The sequence below is a fragment of the Ictalurus punctatus genome, chromosome 2 (assembly GCF_001660625.3).
Source record: "Ictalurus punctatus breed USDA103 chromosome 2, Coco_2.0, whole genome shotgun sequence".
In the NCBI taxonomy this organism is placed as follows: Eukaryota; Metazoa; Chordata; class Actinopteri; order Siluriformes; family Ictaluridae; genus Ictalurus; species Ictalurus punctatus.
The window spans coordinates 8,866,973-8,880,822 of record NC_030417.2 but is presented as its reverse complement, the minus strand read 5'-3'; the positions used below and the strand labels follow the sequence as shown (position 1 = coordinate 8,880,822).

Here is a 13,850-nt window from a genome sequence, read left to right as displayed (position 1 = left end):
CATACCTAAGATAAGAAGGCTACTACTCTTGATTTTATCATAATTTTGGACACTAATGAAAGGTGACACTAAGAGTTATCACATCACATATCTACAAAATGTATATTCATAATGTAAACTAAAGCTAATTTATGTCTGAGTATACAGTTTTTATATATATATATATATATATATATATATATATATATATATATATATATATATATATATATATCATGTAAAGTTTTTATAATATATTTTATTATGTTTTCCTCATCAGTTTCACCATAATTCACCTTCCATAAGTCAGTCAAAACTACACTTTTCACCTTTTGTGTGCTTTTACATACAGGAAAACGAACCACTTTTTAAAAAGCCACTTGTTTTGAATTTTAAATTGAAATGTTGAGACTCACCTCTAAAGCAGCATATCATATTTTTGAGACTTTCATTGGCTATACGATGCACCAGTCATCCACACAATCGGTTGCAATAAGCTTGAGATTTTCATGAAGGAAAGGGGGTTGGACTCTCATTGACTTCAGCACGGACTCTCATTGGCTATTGAAGGCTATGGACAGGACAAGGAAGATCCTATTGGTTCAAATGAGGTGTCAATTGAAAGATCAGAATGCAGCGGCCATTTTGAAGTCAATCGATAAGGAATATTCACAAGTGAACTGAATTTATAATGGATAATACATGAAAGATTAGCACATCTGCTGGTACTTTTAAATGACACAGCAACAGTCCGTGGGTATTTACTGATGTAATGTGTTTTGGACTAAATGTTTTTATTTGATTGGATCATCTGGACCTTTGCTAGTGTAACGAGACTATTGTTGTCGGTATGTTATGGATCAGTGGACTACTATGAGGCTCCATAGGTAAGTTTCCTCTGTTTCATAATTGTTTGTTTGTATGTCGGTGGTCTGACAGAGACGTTGATTGTAGCTGCTGTTGTGATTGTATCTTGAAATGGTTTGTTTCAATCAAATCTTAGCTTTTCAAATATATAACGCATGAGTACCTATGTAAACATAGTAGCTGTGTACATAGCATAGTTTTGCATTTAACAACACGATGGGCCCTGGAGCTTTAATTATACACCGGCATTTCTTCTTAATTGAAAACATAGTCTCATTTGTCTTAAAATGGTTTTGGGTTGGTTTCTTTTCTTTATGTTTTATATATTCAACATTTTATAAATTCTATTAAATTATACGATTACTTATGGTGAGTAATACAAGCAACAGCTGCCAATTCTGTATATTTTTCTGTTTTAGTCATCATAGGGCACTGCTGCATTTGTACATTTTATTCTAATCTCTTATTCTTTATTTAGTCTTAGATTCATGTTTATATGTCTATATCTATGCTTTATCCTGCATGTTTTGTTTGTTTTTTGTTTTTTAACATTTCCAGGCCTTCAGTATCTGAAGCCATAAAGTTGGTGGACTGCTTGAGCATGCTGCGTCTCTATCAGCCAGTGATTCCTCTTCAATGACACTTTAAAATGTTCTGAGACCACACTATGCGGTCTCACACAGAGGCCTTCTCTGGTAAGCTGACCACATCCTCTGTCTTAGATACAAGGACACAGATTGGATGCACATGTACAGGAAAATCAAAGCTGATTATTACTTATTACACTGTCTGAAGACTCTGGCATGGGGATGCTGACTGAGATGATTTTGGTGTCATTGTTTTAAGTACTTCTTACACAAAAGACAGTATTAAACAGACACTTTCAAACCAGCTGTTCCATACAGTGACAGTGGATAAGTAGTGACTTGGGGGATTTGGGGGAGGTTTGGGGATATAAGCTTCATTTTTATTTTTATATAATGCATCATAGACACCTAGTTTATTTTATTTTATTTTTATTTACTTAAACTAAGCGATTGAAACCACAGGCAACTTCCAAATAATTGGCATTTTGAAAATAAAAAATTCTCAATAAAGTTTAACTATGTCAGCTTGGAGAAGTTAGACCACTCATGGACCATGCAGAACATTTCACACTCCTTTATGTTCTTTGTGCACATAGAGTGCATTTCTCAATTTCTTCACTTTGTAAACTGTTGTATATAAGCAATATAAATAGAAAATGTATACAAAATCAAAGAGAAATATGATTCAATAATGCAATATTACTTAAAACCTACAAACATGAGTTCGTTTTAATCCAAATATTTAAATGAGTATCGACTGAAATATTTTTAAAACTATAACATTTGCACATTGAGATTATTCAGCATTAAGCCTTGCTCTGGCCATATCACTATAGCGCTACTGTTTGTCCCACCATGGCCAGGCAAAGCAAAATGTTATGGATTGGTCATCAACAACATACAGCCTGGACCCCCGCTGAAGACTTTTCGCTAGGAGTTGTTGAATATTAAAACTCTATCACGAGAAACCAGTAGTTTTAATATGAAAGGATCCTGGAAAAGAGCTTCCTTAAAAAAAAAAGTAGAGTCTTTAGTTGGTGCAGGAGTATGCGGTTTTTAGGTCTTCAAAGGAGAACAGAAAAAGGTGCTTGTGCATTCCTGCTATCACCACCAGGCTCCACAAAAGCTTTTTCTCTGAGGCACTGAGAGAACTCAACACATTGCTGGACTAGTCAATCCCTCCCAACACCCACCATAGTTTACAGATAATTGTTTGCACTAGGTTTTACACATCACTATGCTATTGTCCTGTCCAGTTAAGGTGCACTGCTCTGTGGATTTAATGTGCTGTGTATTTATTGTATTTTTTGCTCTCTTCTTATACTGTCACGTATCTGCACTTTATACTGTATATTGTATTTATACTGTATAATACTGTATTATTTTATTTTTTTTAAAAAAAGAAGAAAAGGTTACTCGACTAGGTGGCACCTCATAACTGGAACATCTGCCACTCAGTCCTGCAAAGCTATAAAGGAAGTGTTTGGCATGATTTTTGTCCCTGGAGATGGTGTCTGCAGGTGAGCTCCAGGTAGAACCCTGTAACCTGGTTGGGTAACCTGGTCAAATGTCAGTTCTCTGGTGGAGAAAGAGGCTGAGTTAGTGTATGAGATGGACTACATTGCAAAAATAAATAAATAAATAAATTGTATTATTAATGAAGTAATTTAAAAATGTACTATTGTTAAAAACGTACTATTTACTTACTATTTATATTACTTATTTTTGTTCTTCAAAAATAACTCATTACAAATCTCAGAAGTTTTTAAAGAATTTTTTTAAATCCAGCTAATGACTATGCTATATCAATCACATGAGCTCAATATCCAATCATTAAAGTTTAGCGTCCTATCAAGTTCATCAATGTATAAATAAAACTATATATATAAGTAATAAAAGCTACTTTTATCATGAGAACATGAAACTAATTCACACGCTAATTCATCAAAATGTTGACTTTTTTTTAACCTGCCCTTTACATAAGTTAGGGAAATGCAGTATGTGTTAATTCAATTCAATTCAAATTAATTTTCATTTGTATAGCACTTTTTACAACGGTCATTGTCTCAAAGCAGCTTTACAGAAATATATAAACACAGGATACTGATTTTAGTGTGTGGATTAATCCCAATTGAGCAAGCCGGTGGCGATGGTGGCAAGGAAAAACTCCCTAAGATGTTAAGAGGAAAAAACCTTGAGAGGAACCAGACTCAGAAGGGAACCTATCCTCATGTTGTATATAAAATATACATGAAATAAACACGAGGGAGACCTAGTATGAGTAGTATGTAATTTTATTGAAAATTCACTGGGCTGACGTTCACCTAAGACACAACACACACAGATAAGAAAGGCGCAAACCATGCATGTATTTGATTAGTGCGGCAGGCCTCAGAGCGTAGGTAGACGGTCAACTAAGAGACACACACACACTGAGGCCTATGCCGCCACGCACACACATACAGAAGGAAAACAGAACATTATAAGAATAATAAAAGGAGTATTAGGATATTATAAGGATAATATAAAGATTATAAGGATATTATAATGATATTGTGAAGTATGGAGTACAGAAAAGGGGGTAAAATACTTGCAAGCAGTATAACCAGATATAAAACAGAAATGTAGAGCAAATATGAAAAGAAAAAGCATTATAAAACAGAAGTACAGAAAAATGTGAAAGAAACTTACTCATAATGCACTTGAAGGTGTGGAGGATTCTTTTCTCACGAGAAAAAGTCAGGAGTAACTCAGACGAAGGCCTTAATTTTTAAGGGAGAACCAAGACAGGCCATTTATAAGGGTAGTTGAGCCAAGTTGCACCTGTGAGATAACCGTCGATGGGAATGGCTAGGGCTGCGAGATAACCGTCGATGGGAATGGCTAGGGCCGCAAGATAACCGTCGATGGGAACAGCGGACCCCGTGAGACCAAGATCTCTCTGAAATGTTGAGTCTTGTACCCTTGGTATTATGGGAAGGCCCTTTCGAAAACCTAATGGTGTTCGGGGAAGGCTCTTTCTAAAACATAATGGTATTGTGGGAAGGCTCTTTCTAAAACATATTGATGTCTGGGTCATCCTGACCCTAAGAAAACTGTATAAATAGAAGAGCTTCAGCTCTGTTTTTTTTTTAGATCGCATTTTGGGACGTCTCAAACTGTGGGGATCTCGTGTGGTGGAACGGTACGAATAAACCTGGACCCTTGCTTCTTCTCACTCACGGCTGGTGTCTTATTTTTCTTTCTCCAATTGAATATGTGAGTATCTGTTTCTATGTTAAGTGTCTTCAGGTAATAGGCAAAATTTAGAAAGGGTAACAATGGATAGTGTCAAAGCAAAGGAAAGTTCATTATGGTTTTTATATGAAGTTTATTTGTTGAACTAGTCCACTGTTCAAAGGAGACCCAAATGCAAAACTGCATGTGGTAATTGCAGTCCCAGGGCCATAATAGCAATCGTAGTCCCAGCAACCACAGTGAGAATGTCCAACACACATGTTACTAACATTTGTGTTGAATTATTTTTAAAATAGAATTTTGAGTTATTGCTTTGAATACATAATTTATGCTGTCAGTATGCATATGTAATTTACACACAGTTTTACACAATTGAACAATGTTACAATTATTTACTTTGGGAATGTAAACTGCAATCCTTAAAATCTTTATTGTGGCTTATAAACTTCTTCAAATTAATGATGTATTCATGTTTTGTTAAATTCTTTCATTCAGCTTCAGTAACTTCCTGGGGAACACAGGGAACATTACTCATTCATCCAGGTGTAATGTATTGCAGCCCATCCGGCTACCGCCACCAAACACTTCTCAGTAATTCATGTTGAATATTTCTTTGCTTAAATAGTCACCAATTTTACACTACCTTAAGAGAGCAGGAAACAATGTTCTGTTGGGTTTTTTTGGCCAACAATAACGCAACAAATGTAAAGGAATGTACAGAAGTGTCAAAACAATTGGAATGCATCAATATGAATCTTTCAGATCTGTTCTAACAAAGTAATTTTGTTTGTCACCAGTTGAGTGAGTTAGATTACAGTAAAGCAAATATATGAATATTATATTAGATATTAGATACCTTTACTCATATTCGAGATATTTTCAACTGCTAAGATATCAATTTTGCAGTGTTTAGGAATGATGCCAAAATGCCCAGACACTTACACTAAATTATTAATTTAGTTATATATATATATATATATATATATATATATATATATATATATATATATATATATATATATATATATATATATATATATATAAATATTCCCTGGAAGTGTGGTCATGGCATGATCTGACATGGCCATTTTACTGATCTTTAGTGATCTGCCATGACTATTTTGGCGATCTTTATTGATCTTTGATGAGCTGACATGACCATTTTAGTGATCTTTAGTGGTCTGGCATGACCATTTTGATGACATTTAGTGATCTTTAGTGGTCTGGCATGACCATTTTGATGACATTTAGTGATCTGACGTGACTATATTAGTGATCTTTATGAGCTGACATTACCATTTTAGTGGTCTCGCACTACCATTTTAGTGATCTTTAGTGATCTGGCATGACCATTTTAGTGATCATTAGTGATCTGGCATGAAGCCATTTAAGTGATATTTAGTGATCTGATGGTCATTTTAGGGATCTGGTATGACCATTTAGTGATCTGGTATGACCATTTTAGTGATCTGGCATTACCATTTTAGTGATCTTTAATGATCTGCTGGTCATTTTAGTGATCTGGTATAATCATTTAGTGAGCTTTAATGATCTGACATGATCATGTAATCTAGGTTATATATATGATCAATGAGTTTTGACATTTTTGACTGCACTCAGATTTGCAGCAATAGATTGTACTAGATAGGAATTTAGTATTTACAATAGTATACTATTATATATATTAAGTACTAAATACCTTCTCTGTGTGCCTTTAAATTGACTTGTTTGACGGAACTGTTCAATTTAATTTTATGACAGATATAAAGTAAATATTATATCCTTATATTATTTTTGCAATGGCTTATATTATTATTGTACCTTTATGAATTTACTACTTATGATTAGCTGCATACTGTCTGCAAGCACTAAAAAATGTAAACACAGTACAAAAATAGCATGCGTTCATTTTGCCCTGAAGACCACATGTATTTATTTATTTATTTATTTATTTATTTGTTTGTTTGTTTGTTTATTTTTACATGCAACAAAGTGTTCCTATGGTTTCTACTCTCAGCTCAGGAGCCGGAAAACAAGTGAGCAATTTTACCAAAAACTGTTCATTAAACCTTTCCCGCAGACAAAAACAGACACAGGAGGTGGGGCTGGAGTCCCTCTGAAGTTTTTTTCCCCTTCCTCTTCCACTTGAGCCTTACCTCACAAACCTAATTGCCATAGCTAAAGGCTCTGTAACCAAATATGTTGTTTTATGTGCAGCCAGGTCTTTAATTATCTTCCCTGAAGGTAAATCTTAGCCTTATCTAGACTAATGAGAATTCAAAAAAATCTAATGTATCTGATAAGGGAAAAACGTGCATGGGCATCACAAAATACGTCATGCCTGTCTCATTCTTATTTATGACAGGCCCCACTGATGACCACTCCTTTTGCTTCTTATTTTCATGCAATTCTTAATATATTTGCCTGAATGCAGTACATTTTAAGCTAAATTACAACCACTAGTTATGTGTACGCTCAAAGATGGGGGAACCACATCGAAAATGGTCATCTGGGAGAAATTCCCTTCTGGCCACATTCCATTTTAATTGAAGCAAAATTTTAACTAATCTGAGGAACCCCTAGCAATTAAAAAAGTCTGGCATGCAGATGCTTTAATTGAGGTGTTTCAATTGGCTTTTTAATGTTTTTAATTAAGAGCGAGGTTTACCGCAATGGTCTTCCCTTGGTTTGGGAAATGGTCCCAGACAGCGTCCTTTAAATAGTTTTTGAAAAGACTTCAAAAAATAGTTTTGCTCATTTTTATTCTCCAGGAATAGCTACAGATCTATAACTCTCGCTCTTGTATGAAATGACACACTAATTACTATAATTCTTCTTGAATACACGTATGTGTGTACCAAACCACATCAACAAACTCCTGTAGCGAGGGAATCATGTGATAGACAGCGAGAAGAAACGGGGAGGTGTGCGTAGTCATCTGGAGGTGTTTAGAGTACAGATGGAAAGGGAGACTCAAGAGCTTGTTCTACCATCACAAACATCCAGCATACCCGATCCTCTGGATGAACATCTGAAGCTATTAGGTTTTCAGCTTTGTGGGATTTTTTAAATACAGTCTGTATGGATTTTTCCTCCATCTTCTTCCTCAGTACCATTCTGGTAATGGAGCAAAAAGGTAAACAACTTCCCTATGCATTTTTTTTTCATGGTTGTTGTTCAAATGTTGTGAAATTGTATGATTCATTTACATGTCAGTACATGCAAAATGTACATTGCTAGATTACTGGAATATCAGAAGCAACAATTAAAATAGGTTATACAGAATTTCAATATTAAAAAGGCAAAGATAAAACTATATGCATTTTAATGGTTTTATTCAACTTAAAACTTCTCGAATCGCTGATTTGTAGAATTGCTACTGTGAACTGAGTCTATGAAAAATATTAAATATTAAATATACATCGACATTAACATTAAAACCCACTGACAGGTGAAGTGAGTAATATTGATTATCTCATTATACTGGCACCTGTCAGGGGGTGGAATATATTGTGCAGCAAGTGAACAGTCAGTTCCCAACGTTGATGTGTTGGAAGCAGGAAAATTTTTTAAAAGTGTAAGGATCTGAGTGACTTTCACAAGGGCCCAATTGTGATGGCTAGATGACTGGGTCAGAGCATCTCCAAAATAGCAGGTCTTGTGGGGTGTTCCCGGTATGCAGTGGTTAGAACCTATCAAAAGTGGTCCAAGGAAGGACAATCGGTGAACCGGCGACAGGGTCATGGGCTCCCAAGGCTCATTGATACTTGTGAGAGTGAAGGCTAGCCTGTCTGGTCTGATCCCACAGAAGAGCTACTGTAGCACAAACTGCTAAAAAAAGTTAACGCTGGCTATGACAGAATGGTGTCAGAACACACAGTGCATCACAGCTTACTGTGGGATGTGCTGGACAAACAAGTCCAATCTATGAAGGCCCCATCTCGCAACTTACAAGACTTAAAGGATCTCCTACTAATATCTTAGTGCCAGATACCACAGCACACCTTCAGAGGTCTTTTGGAGTCCATGCCTTGACAGCTCAGAGCTGTTTTGGCAGCAGAAGGGGGACCTACACAATATTAGGCAGGTGGTTTCAATGTTATGGCTGTAAATGTAATTTTGCTGTGAATGTGACATTTCTTCTTTTCTAACCCTTACCCTTTGTCAAAAAAGCAGGTAGGTAACATATAAAATAACAAAGGAGGTAACATATCTAAAGACCTGGTTTTTAATTTGATACTCCCTCCACCATGATCAGGATAGTTTTTTAGTAACAGCATGAAAGATGTGCTACAAGAAACTGTTGCTTGGCAAAATAAAATTGTACAGTTGATTTTTAAGCAGTGCACAACCTCTGCAACCTTGAACACTGTGCTCTGATCAGAGTGTCATCAGGAAAGAGTAGATGTTTATGTTCCTGGGCAGATTTAGATTTAAAAATTATATTTAAAATGTAATATCAAATGAGCAAGATGTTCTACTGCTGTTTTACTGAATATTGGCACAGCTATGATTCAGCGGCAGGTAATGAGATGTAATGACAGGTAATGGCAGGCAATCACAACCATGCTGATATTCAGCACAGCAATGTGTGTGATGTTGCTTTTATACACTAGTTCTATAAACAAGAAATTAATATTAAGTAACTGACATTTCACACACAATATGTTAAAATATTTTTGCTCCATCAACTAAAACAGATCCCAAAGAAGCCAGAGCTGGAGAGAGCGTTGCGTGTTGCCATGGTAACACACAGATTGACTGACAGCCTGTAGTAAGTGCAGTAATGCATATGAGTCTGGAACCAGATCCAAACTCAGGCAATAAGACTAAACTTGGTGGATTGTGAATGTCTGAGAGACCTTGATGATCTCGTTGAAGCTACTGAAGTGTGTGACGCCTATAATAGCAGCAAGTTAGGAACTAAAGTCTCCACAGAAATCATATATCTCTACACCACCATCAGTGGCTGTTACCTGGGTTTATCTGGGCCACACCTCTTGCCAAGCCTCTATGAGTTGGTGCTGTTTTTCAAAAACAGCAGCCTTCTTCACTGTAGACTTATTAGTTATTCAAAAATAACATGATGATCGAGTAGGCATGTGACAAAGCTAGGACACATGAACCATGAAAAAAATTATATTTATTCACCGTTTCAGGCTCCAGGTTGAGTTCTGAATATCAAAGAGAAGAAAAAGAAGAATATGTAGTTACATCTTGTACATATGCCTTGCATTTGTATTCATCCTCTTGTAGTGGTATAACCTGGAACTTAATGGGGATTATATGTAAAGAAGCTACATGAAGTAACTCATCATTTTGAAGTGTTGGGATGAGGATTTTTAAATGTAAAAAAATGTTAAAAAGTTGTAACTGCATAAGTATTCTCTCCCATTGAATAGAAACCCCTAAATCAGTTCGGGTTCAGATAAAGCCCTGGGGCATTGTGGGTTTGATTTTCCTGTGATATTTAGTGATTTGGTTAAAAATAGATGTTGCAGATTGCATTTTTTGCAAAGAGACTAATTTTCCAACTGGCACAAAATTCCCCTTCTCAGCACATGCCACAGCTGTAAGTGCCAATAGCTGCACTTGCACATTGGTTTATCTCCCTATTGTTCACATGCTTTGTGTGTAGTTCCTGATTAGATCGTCTATTTATTGCCTCTTGTGAAGTCTTATCATGCATCCTTCTCATTAAACCCGAGCCTTGTGTCTTAAAAAAAAAAGTATGTCTGGTGTTGCCTGATTTGGATCCTCGCTTGTGTTTCCAGTTTAAAGATTAAGGATTATCCTAGTTTAATATTTTCTGCCTGTTCTCTGACCAGTGCCTGGATTATGGTGATGATTATTGGATTGACTTAATAAATTGCACATTGATTTCACACACTTGCATCCTGCTTCTCATCACCACACGTTACATCAAGCCATTAAACAGCTTGTGTTTGTCTGTAATGCAATCAGATATAAGTAGTAAAGGCAAAATGCACAGTAGTATATAATGCACATAATGAGTTACAAGCCAATCATCAGTTAGCTAGTGATTATAGTATATTTTCACACCGGTGCTTTTTTTTCTATATGTCTGCTGTTCTGCTGATGGTGTTAGACAAAAATTGGGAACCTGGGAAAAATGTTAATTTGGGCTACATTAGGTGTTTTATTCTGATTTATTGTTTAAATAATTTTTTAGATTGATCATATCTTTTTCATTTCTTTTTAATGTGCTGGATGGTAAAAAGTAACACACACAAGGATTGAAATTGGACTTTGGATGGATGGAATACAGCAAGCAAGCAGTGATGCAAGAATAAACAAAAAAATGGAAGGAATACAGCCTTTGAAGTCTTGTTGAACTTATACACTGATCTTCAGGCTGTCCATCTTGGAGGACATCCTCGGTAGCAGTGAGTGATTTCCAAGTGATGAGAACTCCAACCAGGAGTAGGGCATCAGGATGGATCACTGCTATCTCAGGAGTAGCATGTGTAGCTAGAGAGAGAGAGAGAGAGAGAGAGAGAGAGAGAGAGAGAGAGAGAGAGAGAGAGAGAGAGAGAGAGAGAGAGAGAGAGAGAGAGAGAGAGAGAGAGAGAGAGATGGGGGGGGCACAGATTAATAGGTATGCTCATCATGTAATGGTTAAGGACAATGTACATTGTGTTTCCAGCTCTTTTCACATTGTTCCTTCTCACTGTTAACTTTGTGCATTTTGTCTGTAGCCATCACTAAAAAGTCATTCAGTAAATTAATTTGCATGTGTAATCTGAAGGGGGGGGGAAGCCTTTTGGAATTTAGCCAACCTTGTTAACGGATGCCACCGTCAGGCGAAAGAGAAAACCTGGAACGTGTTGGCCAGCCGGTCACCGATTGTCTATTCGAATTACCATCTGTTTGAGGGCCGCATTCGGTCCTGGGGTCGGACTTTGGACCTGGCGTAAAAGAATTCACTGAATATTTATATAGAAGAGTATTTCTTTGGTATTGTTTGTTTTTGGCTGCACTTTTGTTTCAAACATGATGCCATAGCAATCGATTCATTTCCCTAAATTTAATTAAATCATGAATTTCCCCATCCTCCCACTGAATACAGTGACTGCTGTTGCTGTCCCTTATTGCTGTTGCGCTATACTGCCTACACTGGATGATTCCTGTCACATGGCCACTAATCAGACATGTATCTGATCTATCACCCTGTGAAAGTGGCTCAGGTCTAATTTGAATAGATCAGATTTTTGTGTCCACAAAAATGTGGTCCAGCCAAACAAACCTCATCAGGAAAAGACAAAACAAATGTATACGTTCATGAAAGGTTCTGAGCAGATATTTGTTGACCCAAGAGTCTTTCAACTCTTCCTATTCCACAGCCTTCACAGCATCCCTGCAAGTCCCTGAGTCTCACACACAACGAGGCTTATCCCCACAGCTCAGCCACAAGGCTCATGATCGTGAGAAACGCTGCTCCTGTGAAAACCTGAAGGACAGGGAGTGTGTGTACTTCTGCCACATTGGAATTGTTTGGGTCAACACACCCAGGTACATGACTAACACTGATTAACACTGAGTAAACCTAGACACAACCGCACAGTGTAATAACTGATATAACTAACCAGTCACATTAAGATATTTTCTTGGACACTAGAACCTACCTTTGCTTGGGGAGAAAAAAAACGCAGTTTAGGAATTTTAAATGAAAAAACATTCAGTTTCAACCTGCTAATATCTGATTATTACGGACTGAAAAAGCTTGATTTTTTATATTTAAATTTTTACATATTTTAGGTCTGACACGAAATTGTATTGACTACTGTTGATATGACCACGCATAAAGATTCAATCTTGATCATTTGCATAATGGTTTGGCTGAAATTCCCAAAACTGATGTCCGATGTGATTAATGGTGTTTGTTTACTCTAACACAAGACAAAAAAAAATCTTAGAAAGTGAAATGATCTTGAATATAGGTAAATGTATCTAATATTTTTCAGGAGACTGTATTTTAAAGATTATTTTGTAAACTCCAAATTAGCACTTGCAGATCTTGAACCGATGTTTTTCATGCTTATTCAATGAACCATAAACAATTATTGCACATGCACCTGTGGAACAATCCTTTAGACATGAACAGTTTACGCCTGTAAACTGTTCATGCTTTGTTCATGCTTTGTTCATGCCCCCCCATCCCTGCTTTGTTCAGGGACTCATTATTCCATTTCTGTTCGTAAAATGTCTGTGAAACTTGTTCAGTTTTTGTTTTTATGCTAATAGAAATATTTACACACGTTAAGTAATTTGCTGGAAATAAAAGCAGTTGAATGTGAGAGGAGGTTTCTTTTTTTTTGCTGAGTTTCTATATATATTTTTTCACATATTCTTTTCAGTCAAGTGATTCCATATGGTCTCGGATTCCTCCAAATGCGCTTAAGAAGACATTTGGAACGATGCTTTTGTGCAAACAAGAGAGACACAGAGTGCATGCAGTTCTGCTCCCACAGGTAATCAGTACATGGATCAAAATCTGACATAATATTTCCTTTGAAATATAAACAAATATTTTAATATTTTAACATGTTTTATAGTTATTACTTAATATTACTAGATAAAGAATCACATGTAAATCTTATTTATTCTGCAGAGATGAAAATACAACCCTAAGGTCCTCTCCAAGAATATTCCAAAAACTATATAAAGCTAAAGTGAAACAGAGGAGAAACACTTCCTGAGTAAGTGTGAGGAATGCAAAGAAGACTATATGTGTTTGCACTCTTTACAGATCAAACACTACTGCACAACCAGATGGGTTCACCTGTTATTATGGGGTTGTAGGCGAGTAAATATGACTTATATTTTGAAATAAAATCGAAAACTGTTTTTAAAGGTAAGGAAAAATATCTTAGGATATATATATATATATATATATATATATATATATATATATATATATATATATATATATATATATATATATATATATATATAAATTCTGAGCACCTCTTACACCCCTTTAACACCAGACTGCATCCAATATGCTGGCGTATGAATGTGAGCACACTTCCCCTTGAGCTATATTTCTAAACAACACATCGGTTATATTACTGTTCCAGTGAGTGCTCTGTCTGTTAAAATTGCCACAGTGTGTAGAAGTGAAGAGGTTCTTTGGATTTTCAAAGTGTTTGTGATCAT

The 13,850-nt window shown here is 36.0% G+C and overlaps 1 protein-coding gene across 2 annotated transcripts; it reads left to right on the top strand.

Moving 5' to 3' along the window:
• The first annotated feature begins 622 nt into the window (after positions 1 to 622).
• Positions 623 to 13,587, top strand: si:ch211-202p1.5 (uncharacterized protein LOC103909337 homolog). Of its 2 annotated transcripts, XM_017483980.3 has the most exons (5): positions 623 to 866; positions 1,405 to 1,541; positions 12,035 to 12,203; positions 13,049 to 13,162; positions 13,303 to 13,587. In XM_017483980.3, exons 2-5 carry the CDS (start codon positions 1,514 to 1,516, stop codon positions 13,388 to 13,390), a joined length of 399 nt encoding a protein of 132 aa, XP_017339469.1. In that variant the 5' UTR covers positions 623 to 866; positions 1,405 to 1,513; the 3' UTR covers positions 13,391 to 13,587. The 2 variants fall into 2 exon arrangements, with proteins under 2 accessions (XP_017339469.1, XP_017339461.1); XM_017483972.3 differs by lacking the exons at positions 623 to 866; positions 1,405 to 1,541 and adding an exon at positions 5,727 to 7,806.
• The last annotated feature ends 263 nt before the right edge of the window (positions 13,588 to 13,850 follow it).